Here is a 14,899-nt window from a genome sequence, read left to right as displayed (position 1 = left end):
AAGTGTTTTTAAAATTTTTTGTAAAAATAAGATTTATTCATTTTTAATAATTAGTGTTGAATTAATTTTTGCATATTTTATTTCTAATGTTGTGTTTTTTTTATTACTTTCTAGATTTTAGATGCAACATTTGATGACTTGTTGCCACTTGCCATTCCTCGAATGCCGTTGACCCTTGAACCACTTGTCAAACAGACGATAAGGTATCACTGCAATTTAGAAGTTGCAGAGCAGGTCTGCCAGTATCCTGGTCCAGTACTTCTTATTCGTAGAGCAGAGGATGAAGTCATTTGCTTACAGTAAGTAAAATCTATTTTAAATTAAAGTAAAATTATATTTGCAACTGAAAAGTCTGTAATCGTAAAAATAATTTATGCAACTCAATTTATGTGAGTAATATGTCTGACATATCATTCATCTGTCAGGTTTCTTATAATGAGTTATATTAATATGATGCCTAATTATTTAGTAATTTATTTATGAACAGTCATTCTTCTTTATTAATTGTTTAAATTATGTAAAATATTTCAAAATGTTGTTTCAAGTATATGCTAATCCAAATTTTATGACCTACGTGTTAATGTTATTTTCTTAAATCAATTTTTTATTGCTAAAATTTAATTTTATTTTCATCCTTGTTTATAAATCTTTAAATTGCTAAACTCAGACTCCTTTGATCATTAGGTAGTGATATAAATTACTTATATAATTCTGAATAAATGCAGACAATCTGTATCTGTTTTTTAATGGGCTTGCTAACAGGTGCTGCAAGATGTTATTAATATGTATGCGCATGTAAACCTGCGCACTACTCATACATTTTATTAATTTTTTAATGTCACATCTGTATTCTTCCGTTTTTTTGTCAGAACAGGAAAAAAATAAAATACATGTACCCAGATTACAAAGAACTATTGCATACATTCATTAGTAATCTCTATCCATCACTTTTCTTTATTACTATTTTTAATTTTATAAAGATATAGGTGTTTGCTTTTGGTTTTCTTCTAATAAAAAAAAAATATTAAAAAGTGTTAATTATTTAGTTTGGGTATAGTTTTTTTAAGTTGTTTTTCTAAAAAAAAAATTTGTTACACATCTTTTAGTTTTATTTTACTTGTTTTTTGCGCAGATTTTTAAACTTTTAAAGTTTTTTTTCTTTCTTACTATAGCTGTATTGCTGTTGCAGCTGTAAATGACAAAAGTATAGTGATTTCTTTATTTGTTATTGGTGTGCTTGCAAAATCCAGTTACAAAATATAATCAGTAATGGTTATTGGGACTTGAAATACTGACATATATTTCAAGTCCCATTTAGCCAAAAAAAAAACAAAAAAAACCATAGAAATTAATGGTAGATGTATTTATATATGCATGTGTGCTGGTCTGTATTTTGATTACAAATATCTCTGGACTGCCCCAGAGATTAATATCTCTTACCCAGTCCAGAGATAATATCTAATTTTTTGATAATGGAAATAATGGCCCAAAAAATTTCTAAATATATGGGGCATTGATGTCATTAAATTTTGGACTAAATTTAAAAAAAAAGTGGAAGTGTGATTTTTGCAATTTTTTTTTTGTATATTGCATTTTTGTTTGTGGTGTAGAAAATTGGTCTTTGGTGGAATGAATGTACTTATCAAGCTATTCAAAATTCTAAAGTTTAATCTTATTTATCTTAATCCAATCAGATTTAGGGTTCAGCATTATTTTTAAAATAACTTGACCAAATCCTTGAAAAATTGGTCTAAATGTTTGGTAAAATATTTACCAACTTTTGCTGGGTTTTTGACCCCTGTCAAAAATTTATGATAATTCTGTTGGTTGTAATATCGCCTTTGCAGTATCGCCAGTGTTTTTGTTGCAGAGTTGTTTGCAATTAACAAGGACTTAAATATACTTAGTCCAACATTTTGACACATACTTGTCTGTTCAGGTGCTATGAGTACCTTGCAAGCCATTAGTGATATATGTACTCCAGACACCCTGTTGTCTGTGATATACAGTCTATCATTTCTGAAATGACTCAGTGTAATACAACTGTGAGCTTCTGCTGGATCCTCAGCCATACTGGAATTTCAGGCAATGAGGGTGCTGTGCAGCTTGTTTGCATCCTCCTTTCATTAATCTTGTTGTTTCGATTGATCTTGTCGATTTTCTGAAGAGTGTGGTTCGTGATGAGTGGCAGAGTGAATTGAATGCTACCATCTATAATAGACTTCGTCCAATTAAAGACACTATGTTATCTTGGAGCCCTTCTTGTAGGAATAACCTTCATGAGGAGATTATTATCTGCCATTTGCATATAGGGCATACTACGCTCATTCATAGATATCCAATGACTCAGACAAATGCACCCATTTGTGTACTGCCAACTGATGGTGCACCATGTACTAGTGGACTGATATGTTATGCGGCATTGTGTTGGAAATTTAAAATTGGGACTAACAAAAATATTTTAGGGAATGATTTGACCATGTTATTGAATGTCTCACAGTTTCTTAAGGCCATACATCTAGTTTCAGAAATTTGATTATTTTTGTCTATTTATGCCATTTAATGTATGCTACATGTGTTTTTATATTACTTTTTTAAAATTTTTTGGTTAATCTTTTAAATTAAATTTTTTATGATATAGATATTGTGTTCGAGTGCTAATGATGACACTTTGTTTTGCATCAGGAAAAAAATTACCCCATCAGACAAGGGGCATCACAATACCCCTTTGTATTTGTAAATTTATTCAATTTGTAAATTTTAGTAAATTTTTAAAATTATTTTGTTATATACTTGTGGAAGTAGATGATATCTACAAAATATATCTCAAGTAATTTTTTACTTTTAAAATGTAGCTGGTACATAACTATAGTTATAAGGGAAACTTTGGTGGTCAGTCAGGAGTTTTTGCAAATCTTGATATTTCATAACTCACACTTATCGAAAAACAGGAAAATATACCAGAAAATTCTGGAAGGATGAATCTATTGATTTATCATCTTGGGCTATGTTGAGCTGTATTTTGATAAATATCTCTCTGCTGTCTGAACATTAAAGCTTGGCATTTCACTCAAATATTTCGTTACATGGAGCATTGGTGCCATCAAATTTTGAACTTAACCAGACAAAGAGGTGGGGAATTTACTATTATTTTTAAATTTCAGCTTTTTCTGGGGGGAATCGTGGAAATTTGAAGTACACTAAAATTTTAAGTCCATCACACTTAAGTGTGGATGCAATTTTTGTTTAAGAGTTCTTTAATGGATTACTCAAACAAAACTCTTGTAAATTGGAAAAAAATGTTTGTCTACATTTGTTCTAACTTTCATAAAAATTTTGACCAATCTGAAAAGGCCACACCAAAAATAGTAAATTTTTAGATTTTGTTTAGTATTTCTAATTTGGCTTTACCATGAAACTCTTTACCATTGACTAAAGTTAAGCCAAATTATGTCTTTGTATTTATTTCTCAATAGTAGTAAGTTTTATGTCTCCTCAGGCCCTGGTAAGGCAGTACTAGATTTCATATTTTAGCTTTTTCTATTAATATCTAAAATTGTTACTAGGAGCTATTAATTTTATTTCAACAACAATTAATATACGCCCAAAAGGAATAACTATAGAAAAAATACCACTATTCTGCTGATCATCCAAAATTTTTTTCTATTTTCTATTTAATTTGATTAATTTTAAATAATGTATTAATAAGTGATTAATAATAATAAAGTATTACTAGGTCATTAATACTTAAAAAGACTGCAGATTATTTAAAATAAAAATCTGTCAAGGAGCTAACAAAGTTATGCAGTCCTTTAATGGCTTTCCTAATTTTATTTGCTAATTTTAAAGTCTTGATTTTACTGTATAAATAGAATTTTTTAAATATTGGTTTAGAAAGAAATGCATTAATGTTTGATATGAACTCTTTATAACAGGCCTGATAATTTTTGTAAGTTAACATGAATTGCATAAAAACATCAAAAGGTGTAATTTCTTTTAAAATTTATGTATTTAATGAAGTAATGATATAAAGATTATTCATTTGTTATAATTATAGTCCATTAATCTCTGTGGCTGGGTGGTAGTTACTTCTTCATTCTGAGTTGTTTCCATGTTTAAATCCTAATTTGGCTTGACATTGTTCACTTGCTATAAATTTTCTGTCATATTAGCTTCCATCAGGGCTAGGACAGGGTGGAACGGTGGGGAGGGGCGACTGGAACTGTCACAAGATGGGTGTCTTCCCCTATGGGGTTGGGATGTCATATTAGCTTCCAGCTTTTGTAATGATTTAATGAAAAAAAAAAAAAAATATTTATAAAAAAAATAACTATTTATAAATATATATTTTTTCTCTTTTGGTACATCTAAATTGATTTCACAATTACAATTCTTAAACTTAACAATTCTTATTTTAGCTATTAGCTTAGCTCTTCTGTATTTAAAAAATATTTTAATTAGCGTTGTAGAAAATAATGATTATAAAGTTCTGATTAGAAGAAAACTTATTTGTTCTTTATTTTGTTATTAATTTTTTTTTAATAGAAAACCTGCTAAAGTACACCTGGATTTTTAGATTATCTATTAACAAATTATTTAAGCACCTAATAAATTTTGGTTGGATAAGTTGGAAGTGCTTGAAATTACTGGTAGTCAGTTGTATTTTATTATTACTGAATCTTTAATTTTGGTAATGGCTTGTCAATTCAGCTTCATCATTTCATTCTTTGTTTAATGAAAGATAACTAAAATAATACAAATATCTATGCAGATATGCATTATTCGCTAATATCTACAGTTATTTCAGGTATATGAATTATGTCTTTGAGGTTATTGCTCATGAATAGGATAGGGGCTGTTTTATCTACAATTCCAGATGCATTTACTATTTAATTAGCAATAAAGATAACATTTTCATTGATAGCTATTTATAAAATATACTTATTTGTATAAAGATGTAGCATTGTACAGCAGAAGTATTAATACTTTTTGTAAAAATAATGTTTGTTTATTTTTTTTTGAATGGTCATATATTACATATTGTGAAGGTGTTTTGTTATACTGGTTGATCATTTAAGTAATGAAGATCTGGTGGGTGACTGCATACTTTGGGTATTTTTTTTTTACCATATTAGCAGATAATGTCTTATCAAAATTTCCATTATAAAGACTGATGATATTGTGGTCTCAATAATATTCTGTGTAAATGGATATCATCCTCTATTTATTCCAGAATAAGATCCTATTCTAAATAATATCTTTATTATTTGTACTTATATTGATTTTATATGTAATGTTTATATAATGATATAAAAAATAAAGTTTTTATATAATTTTTGTCATCGTATTTTCCAGACCTGGTGATATTTCAACAAATCGTGCTAACCCATTACTTACACAAATGTTAAGGCATAGATATCCACTGCTGGTGACACCAGAAACTGAAATTGTTCTTGAGAAATGGCTGTCTAATACAGGTTCTAAACAAAGTTAGTATTTTTTTAACCTATTTCTTATTTAGAATTTATTAGTGAAACAATTTATATTCTGTATGCTCAGCTGAAAATTAATGTTTATGTATATTTTTATTATTGTTTTTAATTAATTTTAATGATGAAGTCTGTTGCCTACTGTCTTAGTCACAAAATATTTAAATGTGTTGTCATCAATTGAAACTAAAACTTGATCCCACATTGGTTACTGATTTACAGGGATTTATTTATTAAGTACATAACATTTATATTTTCAAAACTTTGTAATAATATTATATACTAGGTAGACCACTGCTTTAAAGGCATTTTTTGAAAATGTGTTAAAAAATATATGGCTTGGTGAAACGAAAGAAAAATGGTTTCACAAACCTATATTGTGATATTTCATTATATAAGTGGGAATTGTTATATTTTAAGAACAGTATTAAAAAGGAAAAAAAAATTCCCTATAAAATAAAATTTCTTTTAGGCAATGTTTATATATACTGTAAATGATTTTTTGGTAATTCTTATTATATTCTCTCAGACGTGAAATTATCAAAAACTTTTGGTGTAAAGTTCTTCTTTATTTGTCAGCATAATCATTCACTTTAAAGTCAAAACAGGTAGAAAGCAGGTTCAGATGCAAGTATAAATTAAGAAAAAGCCAAACAAAGTGTGAGTTTGCTGTAAACAACTTCAAAGAGTGAAGATGTTTAGGAGTAGCACTCTTAAATCTATTTGGAAGTCGAGAGTTCCAGCATTCAAGTCCTAGTAAGGTCAGTTATTTTTACATGAATTTGAATACTAGAGTGGGGATACCAGTGTTCTTTGGTGGTTGGGTTTCAATTAACCACACATCTCAGGAATGGTCGAACTGAGACTGTACAAGACGACACTTCATTTACACTCTTATATATCATCCTCATTCATTCTCTGAAGTATTATCTAAACAGTAATTACCAGAGGCTAAACAGGAACAAGAAAGAAGCACTCTTAAATGTACTATTCCCCTCAGCAAGAGGTAAATTAATTTGTTGCTTTTTGTTGCCTGTCTTATGTAAATGATCTCAAGTGAAAGTAGCATTGACTACTTTGTCAATGCATGCTACTTCACTCAATTTCTGTGACTCAGAAATTGAGTCACAATTTCTGAGAGTAATGATATTTACTATACAGCTAGATCCTCTAGTGAAGATGATGTAGGTGACATTTCTAGGGTTGAATATTATCTGCATTTCAGTGGACAAGACCCACTTATATAATGCAGATACTGTGTTTGGCTCTGTGAAAAGATATTAGGAAAGTATTTTACTCATAACTTTAGGTTGTAGGTTATAGCAGCCATCATCTTTATTTGCTTGTATTATTAGAATATTAAGCAGAATAGATATTTATGGAATGACTCCAGTGTCATTCTTTTTTTTTATAGGAGAGATTAGTAGGAGTGCCTGCTTTAACCAATTAGTAAAGTCATTTGGCTTACTATATGGCTACTGACTAGGAAACAGAATCCCTATGTCAGTTTATAGGGAGTTCCTACCAGAACAAACCAAGGGTACATTGGCTATAGATTTTACTCATGGATTGGGCAGCATCAGACTTATCCCCCATATTGAAAATGAGGTAGAAGGGAATAATGATAAGGAGAGAGGTGGGGTCGATGTATAACCTAAAAAACATCACACTGAAAAACTGTAGATAGTAGGCACTCTCTTTTAGAGGTAGAGTAGTAGGGGTTTTAGTAGATGGAAGCAGGACATTACTGATCATTGGTTTTGCATTCACCATTTTAGATTTATGCTGCAACAAAGAATGCTGCTTTTCTTTCTCAGATTTAATATATTCATCCCCAGTAACCAAAGAGATAACCTCACACACAGTCAGTCATTCTTTTTACATTTTATGTACATATCAAGGAATTCTTATCGTGTTTTCACACAATTTTTAGCTAATATATATTACAAAAATAATAGCAGTTTGTAAATTATATTATTATTTTTACTATTTAGTGTTTACATGTTCTTTTACTGGTGTAAACTTATTTTATATTAATACCCTGCATATGAGCAGTCATGTTTATGAACTGTTAACTAGTATTTTCAATATTTTAGAATATAATAACAATTGAAGATTACATTAAGGTATTTAATTCCTCTTCTATCGAAAGAATGAATATTGGACAACATCTGTTTACAATTAATGAAACTGTGAGTTTCATTAACATCTACTGTGTAGAGTATTCTCAATGGTATGGGCCCTGCTTACAGATAGTGGGGCTGATTGTTATAATAGCCACTCAAGAACAGTTAGTTATCTTGTTCTCAGAGGAAAAATGTAGCCCATATCCAGAATTACATGGTGTTGAATATATCTAGCTGAAACGTGATCAGTTCAGCTAGGTCAGCATCTGCAAGTTAAGTCAGTTGATTTTCTGAGTGGTTAAATCTTCAAAAATTAATTGTAATTGAAGTAAAACTGTGTATTTACTAGGAATATATACAATAAAGCTTTGTTAATTAGAATATTGGTTATATGAACGTTAGAACAACAATGAAAAAACATAAATGATAATAAAAAAAAATTCTTTCACTTATTTACTACAAATATCAAATTTTGTTATCTGTAATTTCGTGTTGCACGCTTTAATAATTTTAAAATGAATTGTTTGTATTGAAGCTAAATCCATGGATAATTTAATTTAAAAAATAATGTGCAATTATAGAACAAGAAATAAATTCGGTTTTGATGAAATTTGTTAACTGTGACAAACTTCATAGTGTTACTATTATTTTTAAATTTGCATTCATATAAAAACTACCTTTTGGTAAGTCAGTTTTTAGATGGTGTTAATAATATACACTTAAAAAATTTTTTTTCAAATTTTATTATTAGAATCTAGAGAACAATTAGTTTTCATTGCAGTTATAATGCAGTTTTTAAAATTATTATTTAATTTTTATTACCCTTTAAATTAGTTTCATTTTATTAACCTTGGGTCTGTTTTTGTAAAGCATTTGTTATTGCTATTCTTACTGTGGCTGCTCTGTTGGTTAGCGATTGTGCCGTTGCAGCTAAAAGAGCAAACAGTGGTATAAATGTAATTGTTCCAGCTGTTGTTGTCAGCTGTAATTGTCTGGTACTGATTTTATTATCTGGTGTCATCCTGTTTGTTATTTGTAATTGACTGTTACTGTTGCCATCTGAAATCTCTTCTTCATGTGGAATGATTTTGCTTAATATTTGTTGTAATTGTCTGTTATTGATTTTGTCATCTGGAATGTCACTATTTGGAAAGTCTTCACTTAATGTTGTTTGCAATTGCTTGTTACTGATTTTATTATGTGACATTGCTTCATGTGAAATTAATCTTCTTATTACTGGTTGCAGTTCATTACTGTTGACATCTGAAATAATACAAGTATTTTGATGGTAGTAAATTTTTATTTAGTTTCTTAATTATACTAAAATTAAAATAGTCTGCTCAGTTTATAGTAATAATAATAATAATAATATGGCAAGTTGAATTCACTAAGACAGTTGAAAAAATAATCTTTGAGGAATTTTAATTGTGATATGTAATTAACTTTGCAGATCATAACCAATGTAGTAATAAGTATAACTTACTAAATAAAATTGCTGTATGTTGGTACTTTTAAAAACCAATGTACAGAAGTTAGTTGTACAATATTGTATAACAACCTATCCATGTTTATGTCCTGTGGAGACTTGACCCGATAAAATTTAATTGTAACCTCACCATATATAATAAAAAATCAAAAACCCATATTGTCTTTCAGCAAATGATTTTTCAGTTTCTATTGAAGACAAACCCAGATGCAGTAATGTTCATAGGTGGGTTAAAAACACAATGATACCATTGGATACGCTTTTGTTGTAAATGATAGAACATATATGTTTAATCTACTTGGTATTACAAGTGTCTACAGTGCCATCAATAAGGCTTTGAATATCATTAATTCAAAATATAGTCACATCCTTATTTGTAGCGATTCATCTAGTGCACTCCAGGCCTAGAAGATTTGTATTCTAAAAATTCTATTGTCAATGAAATTCATAATTTTATTGCTGAGTTGAATCATTGCAATACACCAATGAGTTTCTGTTAGATTCCTAACCACATAGGAATCCCGGATAATGAATGTGTGGATTCTACTACAAAAGACACATGAAGCCATTTGTCTTTCACTACTCTTGTTACTACCAATTTTATTAATTCTGTAAAACATACTCTTTGAGGAAGGTGGGAAGGTGACTGGACTATTGCAATAGATAATAAACTCTGATATATCAAGGATACTGTGCTGCCATTGAGCTTTTCAATCCAGAATAACTGTAGGGAGGAATTTATTATTTGCCATTTACGAGCAAATTTAGGGCAATAGGGCAAACTAATCGTACACATGGAAACCTAATGAGTCAGACTAATGCACTCGTTTGTTTTCACTGCAACTGCTAATTGATGATACACCACATACTTGTGGATTGTGTGGCATTGCATCAAATTTAAATTAAGAACTAATATCCAAGATATTGTAGGAACCAATATGATGGACGAATTTAATAATTATTTAAATGTGTTTTCTTTTGCAATATTGTATATTTGTTCTGGGTGATGATAACGCAAAAGTATTTTTTGCCATCGCAAAAAAACAAAAAAAAAAGCCTCTATTATACAGTATCTCAATTCTTCTTGTGTGCCAATATGAGTGGAATTCACTGATGGCTTCATCCAGTGCCAAAGGAAAAAGTCCACTGGTGTAAGATTGGGAGATTGAGGTGGCCATTTTACTGGTCCGTTTGAACCAATTCATTGTATAGTAAATGTGTTATTTATTTAAATCATTCTTCATATCTTGACAGTAGTTGAGCAGGTGTGCCATCATTGAAAAACTACATCTGCACTCTACCTGCAAGTGCAGGTAGAGCAGATTTTATCTTACAAGAGTTTCATCAGTTTTGTTTGCAAAAAATGCAAGTACCGCTCCATTGCAAGGCTCCATTGAGCCTTGGTATTGAGAAAAAAGGGCCCATGAGATTATCATCAAGAAGACCATACCATACAAATGTAAAAGTGCATTGGAAATGACTTATAGCAGTCTCACAGGGATTTTCTTCTGCCCAATTGTTACTTAGAAAATATTATTTAGGAAATTGGGATGATCACATTTTCTAATTAACCATAGACAGAATTTCATCTATTTATCAAAATCAGTGGTAATAACTTTTGCATATGTATAGTATGGAATGGGTATAAATGTTACTTCTGTAATGTTTGCCACACACTTGATTGCGAAACATGAATGACCTTCTGGTGCTTGAGGTGGGAGTTACTTGTACCGCAATTCAACATTGCTTTCTCATTGTAGGCATTTCTCACAAAACATTCACGATCTGCATCAAATTGATGAGGTTTAAGAAACCTGTTTCTCGAACTAGCCTTTCCAATGCCTCAAATGTTTTACGATCTCTTACTTTTTGATCTGGATAATTTTCCTGGTATTTACGCACAGCAGCCAATTCATTTTTATTTATGTTATGAAAATTAACATGTTCATCAACTCTCCAAATGAAAACAAATTTGTTTATCATTATGAAAGACACCAAACAATAACAGCACAAACACCGCTAAAATGAATATTCAAATGCTAGATGCTAAACTTAATTGTTGTTCAGCTCTTATTGCCAACCTATGAAAAAATAAAAATTTTAATATTTTAGAAGGAGATGTCATTCAAATTAATTTTTATGATTTTTAGCATTTGTTTGTAAGTTGTTCTCTTTAAAATCTTATTACTTTTTCAATCCAGTTTGTATATTTTGTTTCTAATTAAAGTTGAACTTCTGAGATTTGTGTTTAATTTTAATAGAGTATTTTACATCAATTTTCTCAGAATTATTTCTCCATAAAGTTAACTAGAAAATTTTATTTTTTTATTGGTAAATTAACAAAGTTGTTTTATTTGAAACTAAGAAGTGCATTTTCCAACAAAACTTTTTTATATTTTACCCCGTTTCTATTTTTATTATATTTTATTTTTATTCAATTTCTTATCAAAAACCATAAGGAAGCACCAAATTTGTCCCTCGATTTGTATCCCAAGAGTTTTAGTATGGTTTAATTTCACAGAGGGAGCAGAAAACAGGGCTAAATGTTTCACGAGCCAAAGTTCACTAACGAACCATTTTCTGACCAATGTTTAAATAAACTTTTTTTTTCTTATTTTTGGCTATAGAATCATCTCCCAAGTGATTGCTGTGTAATTTAGAATCATGCTGTCTATATATATTTATATTACATACACAAGGTCTGTTCAGAAAATAATCAAACTTTATTTTTTTAATCTTTATTATTAATTTTACAAGTTATTGGTCCTTGTTCTCTCCCTTATTCACAACTTTTCCTTTCATCAATGATTTTAATTTCTGAAGTAAGAAGAAATTGCAAGGAGCCAGGTCTGGCAAGTTGGGAGACTGAGACAGGACAGTCATCCGATTTTTGGCATGAAACTGATGAATTGACAAAGCTGAGTGTGTGGGCGCATTGTCGTGATGAAGGAACCATGAATTGTGTCGCCACAACTGGTCTCTTTTTGCAGATTTTTTCACATAACTATTGTAAAATGCCTTGATAGTACGCACTGTTCTCTTTCACATTGAGGAAAGAATTCAAAATGCACAATTCCATTAAAATTGAAAAAAACAGAGCATCACTTCGACATTGGATCAAAACTGATGTGCTTTCTTGGGGCATGGACATCCTTTGCCAATCTATTGTTATGATTAAACTTTTGTCTCAATGATGTAGCTGTAAACCCAGCATTTGTCTTCTGTTATGATTCTTTGCATGAATGTTTCATCATCATTAGCTTGCTCAAGAAGTTGCCAACAAACAGATGTTTGTTGACAACTTCTTCTTTGTTGGATCAAGTTGACATTTCATGTTCCTTTTGCTGTTCAGTCATCAAATGAGGAATAAACTTTGCTGCAACTCAATGCGTGTTCAGTTTATCAGTCAAAATTGAGATTCTAACCTCTTTTGCAAGTTCTCTGGCAGTCAATTGGAGATTTGCATACACCAGATCATTGATTTTCTGAACGTGGATGTCGTCGGTTGAAGTCAAAGGCCTTTCTGGTTGTTTATCTTCAATTGACTGATGACCATATTTTTAAATCGTATAAACCATTTGTAACATTGTGTATGACCCAGAGCATCATCATCTACGTAAGTATGCTTGTTTCAAAAGTTGAAACATTTCTATGAAAGTTTTCGCCAGTTTCTCACAAAATTTTACGTTGTATTGTTTCTCCTGAAAATTTCACATTACAAAAATTGCTATTAACATTTAAACACGTTGCACTCAAACAGTAATACAGAAACTAAATGAGAGATCAAAAATCTAAGAATGTTTGATTACAGAGAAGGTTATGTGGAACATAGTGCTGCCAACCGTACGTCACTAAATATCTCTGTTGGTGCATAATAGAAATGTTCAGTTATTTTCTGAACAAACCTTGTATATATAATTATAAAAATACAATTTTATAGAAAAATTGGAATCTCTATTTGCTGTATTAAATTCAACTTTAATTTTTAAATAGGTAAGTAGATGATAATGTGAAACAATAAACATCATCAATCGTAAAATTTGTAGAGAAAAATGATAGTGAATTTTCAATAAGTCTTCCTGTTTTTATGACGTCAACAACCAAAAATATAAAAATTACACCATAAATAAAATTAGTGATAAAATGTACAATTTATATTACATAAATTAATAATAATAATAATATAATAGTTGACCTACAAGAATATATCATTTAATTTTATAAACTTTGTCACTATTGCAAAGTATCTGAGTAAATGTCTGCTGTTGATAAGTTATTGAATAGTATTAAATGGTTTTAATAACGTTTACAAGCATGTTTTGAATGCAGTCTGAAGGTGAAGTGCAATAAAAAATTTCCTACAGGACTTTTTTCTTTGTTTAAATTTTTTTTGTAGTTTTTGTATTTTTGGTTGTTCATATCTCAAAAAAGGAGTAGTTACAGAATAAATATTACTTCAACTGCAGTCTATCACAGCTACAAATTATTAGCAACAATTCTCTAATGATAGGTAAATGATTACATTTATACTTTTAAACATTGCCATCTTAATTGTATGCTACAAATATAAGACTGGTTAAGAATGGATTCGTCTTGTACGACATTATCTATAAATACCTTATACTCATAAAATTGAAACCAGTTCAAGGGACCATTATGCATGTGCATGTATACAATTTTAAAATTATAAAATTTTTAATAAAAATGTTTCTGAAACTGTTAACAATTTCAATTTTTGGTATGTAACGATGATTTACATATATTTATTTTAATTAATGCAGTGTTTTATTTTATCCTATTAACAAATTAAAAATATTTAAAATCTAGTAAAACAGTTAATATTAAATGTTTAGTTTTAGTTTAAAAAAAAGTCTGATAATTAAAAAAATAAACTTTTGCAATGATTGTTACTTTAAAAGTACATGTGTTTCATTGAAATTTTACTGGTTTTATTTATTTACTTTTTATCATTAAAAAATTTAATGTAATATATTAAACTGGAAGCATAATAATTTCTTAAAATATATGTATTGTAAATAAAATTATTTACAAAAATAATTATACATTTACTGATGTACCTGATTTTAAAATATCACTTGAAGTCGGCATAGTTGATACAGTATATAAGTAAAGAGTAAAATTTATCAGAGTTGATAGAATAACTGTGCTTGGTTTAACCATTTTGACTGTGTAGTGAAACTCATCGACTTTAGTGAATGAACTTGTTGTGCTATAGAAGTAATAAATGTGAAAGTATAATGATGACCTTTTTCATCTACTGCTATCTTGTAATGTGTCAAATGTGTTAGTTTTAATGTAATTTAAGTTGATTGATGTAATGCTTTGTTAGACTTATTGCTGAATCATTGAATAATATTACTGTTACAGCATATAATCATTATTCATATAAGTGTAGTAGAAAACAATTTTCTGCTATCCTGTTACCAGTTGAAAAGAGAACTACACTTCATAATAGTTAAATTTGTTAATGTATGGAACCAGTTTACTAAACGTGGCTTTAATAATTTACATTTTTAACTTACATCATATCCTTTTATATCCCATTATACAATTTCATGGAACCTTTCAGATTTGCAAAATTACCAGCTTGTAAGATAATGTAAAAAGGTTATATCCCAAAAACTGAAGTGGTTGTACAAAATCTAAGCCAGCTTAAATTTACTGCATTTATCTGAGCCACAAAAACATTTTTTTGCCATTAGATACTATTATTTAATTGTTTGTTATTGTATATATACTGTAAAAAAAGATATAATATCTATTTGATATAAAATAGA

The 14,899-nt window shown here is 29.3% G+C and overlaps 2 protein-coding genes across 2 annotated transcripts in view; one reads left to right on the top strand and one right to left on the bottom strand.

The window, feature by feature from the left end:
- LOC142329271 (phosphatidylserine lipase ABHD16A) overlaps nt 1–14,899 on the top strand; it is a 48,799-nt gene that overhangs the window by 29,428 nt on the left and 4,472 nt on the right. The window contains exons 9-10 of the mRNA XM_075373703.1: nt 115–299; nt 5,356–5,489. Of these exons, the coding sequence (XP_075229818.1) occupies nt 115–299; nt 5,356–5,489 (319 nt within the window). The remainder of the gene's footprint in view (nt 1–114; nt 300–5,355; nt 5,490–14,899) is intronic.
- LOC142329272 (uncharacterized) lies at nt 8,335–14,374 on the bottom strand. Its single transcript, XM_075373704.1, has 2 exons — nt 14,180–14,374; nt 8,335–8,878 (listed from the first exon to the last, which is right to left on the bottom strand). The coding sequence occupies exons 1-2, from the start codon at nt 14,280–14,282 to the stop codon at nt 8,460–8,462; spliced, it is 522 nt and encodes a 173-aa protein (XP_075229819.1). The 5' UTR covers nt 14,283–14,374; the 3' UTR covers nt 8,335–8,459.

Source organism: Lycorma delicatula, chromosome 8 (assembly GCF_047948215.1).
Source record: "Lycorma delicatula isolate Av1 chromosome 8, ASM4794821v1, whole genome shotgun sequence".
In the NCBI taxonomy this organism is placed as follows: Eukaryota; Metazoa; Arthropoda; class Insecta; order Hemiptera; family Fulgoridae; genus Lycorma; species Lycorma delicatula.
The sequence above is the reverse complement of the archived record's forward strand: the minus strand, read 5'-3'. Positions and strand labels throughout refer to the sequence as shown.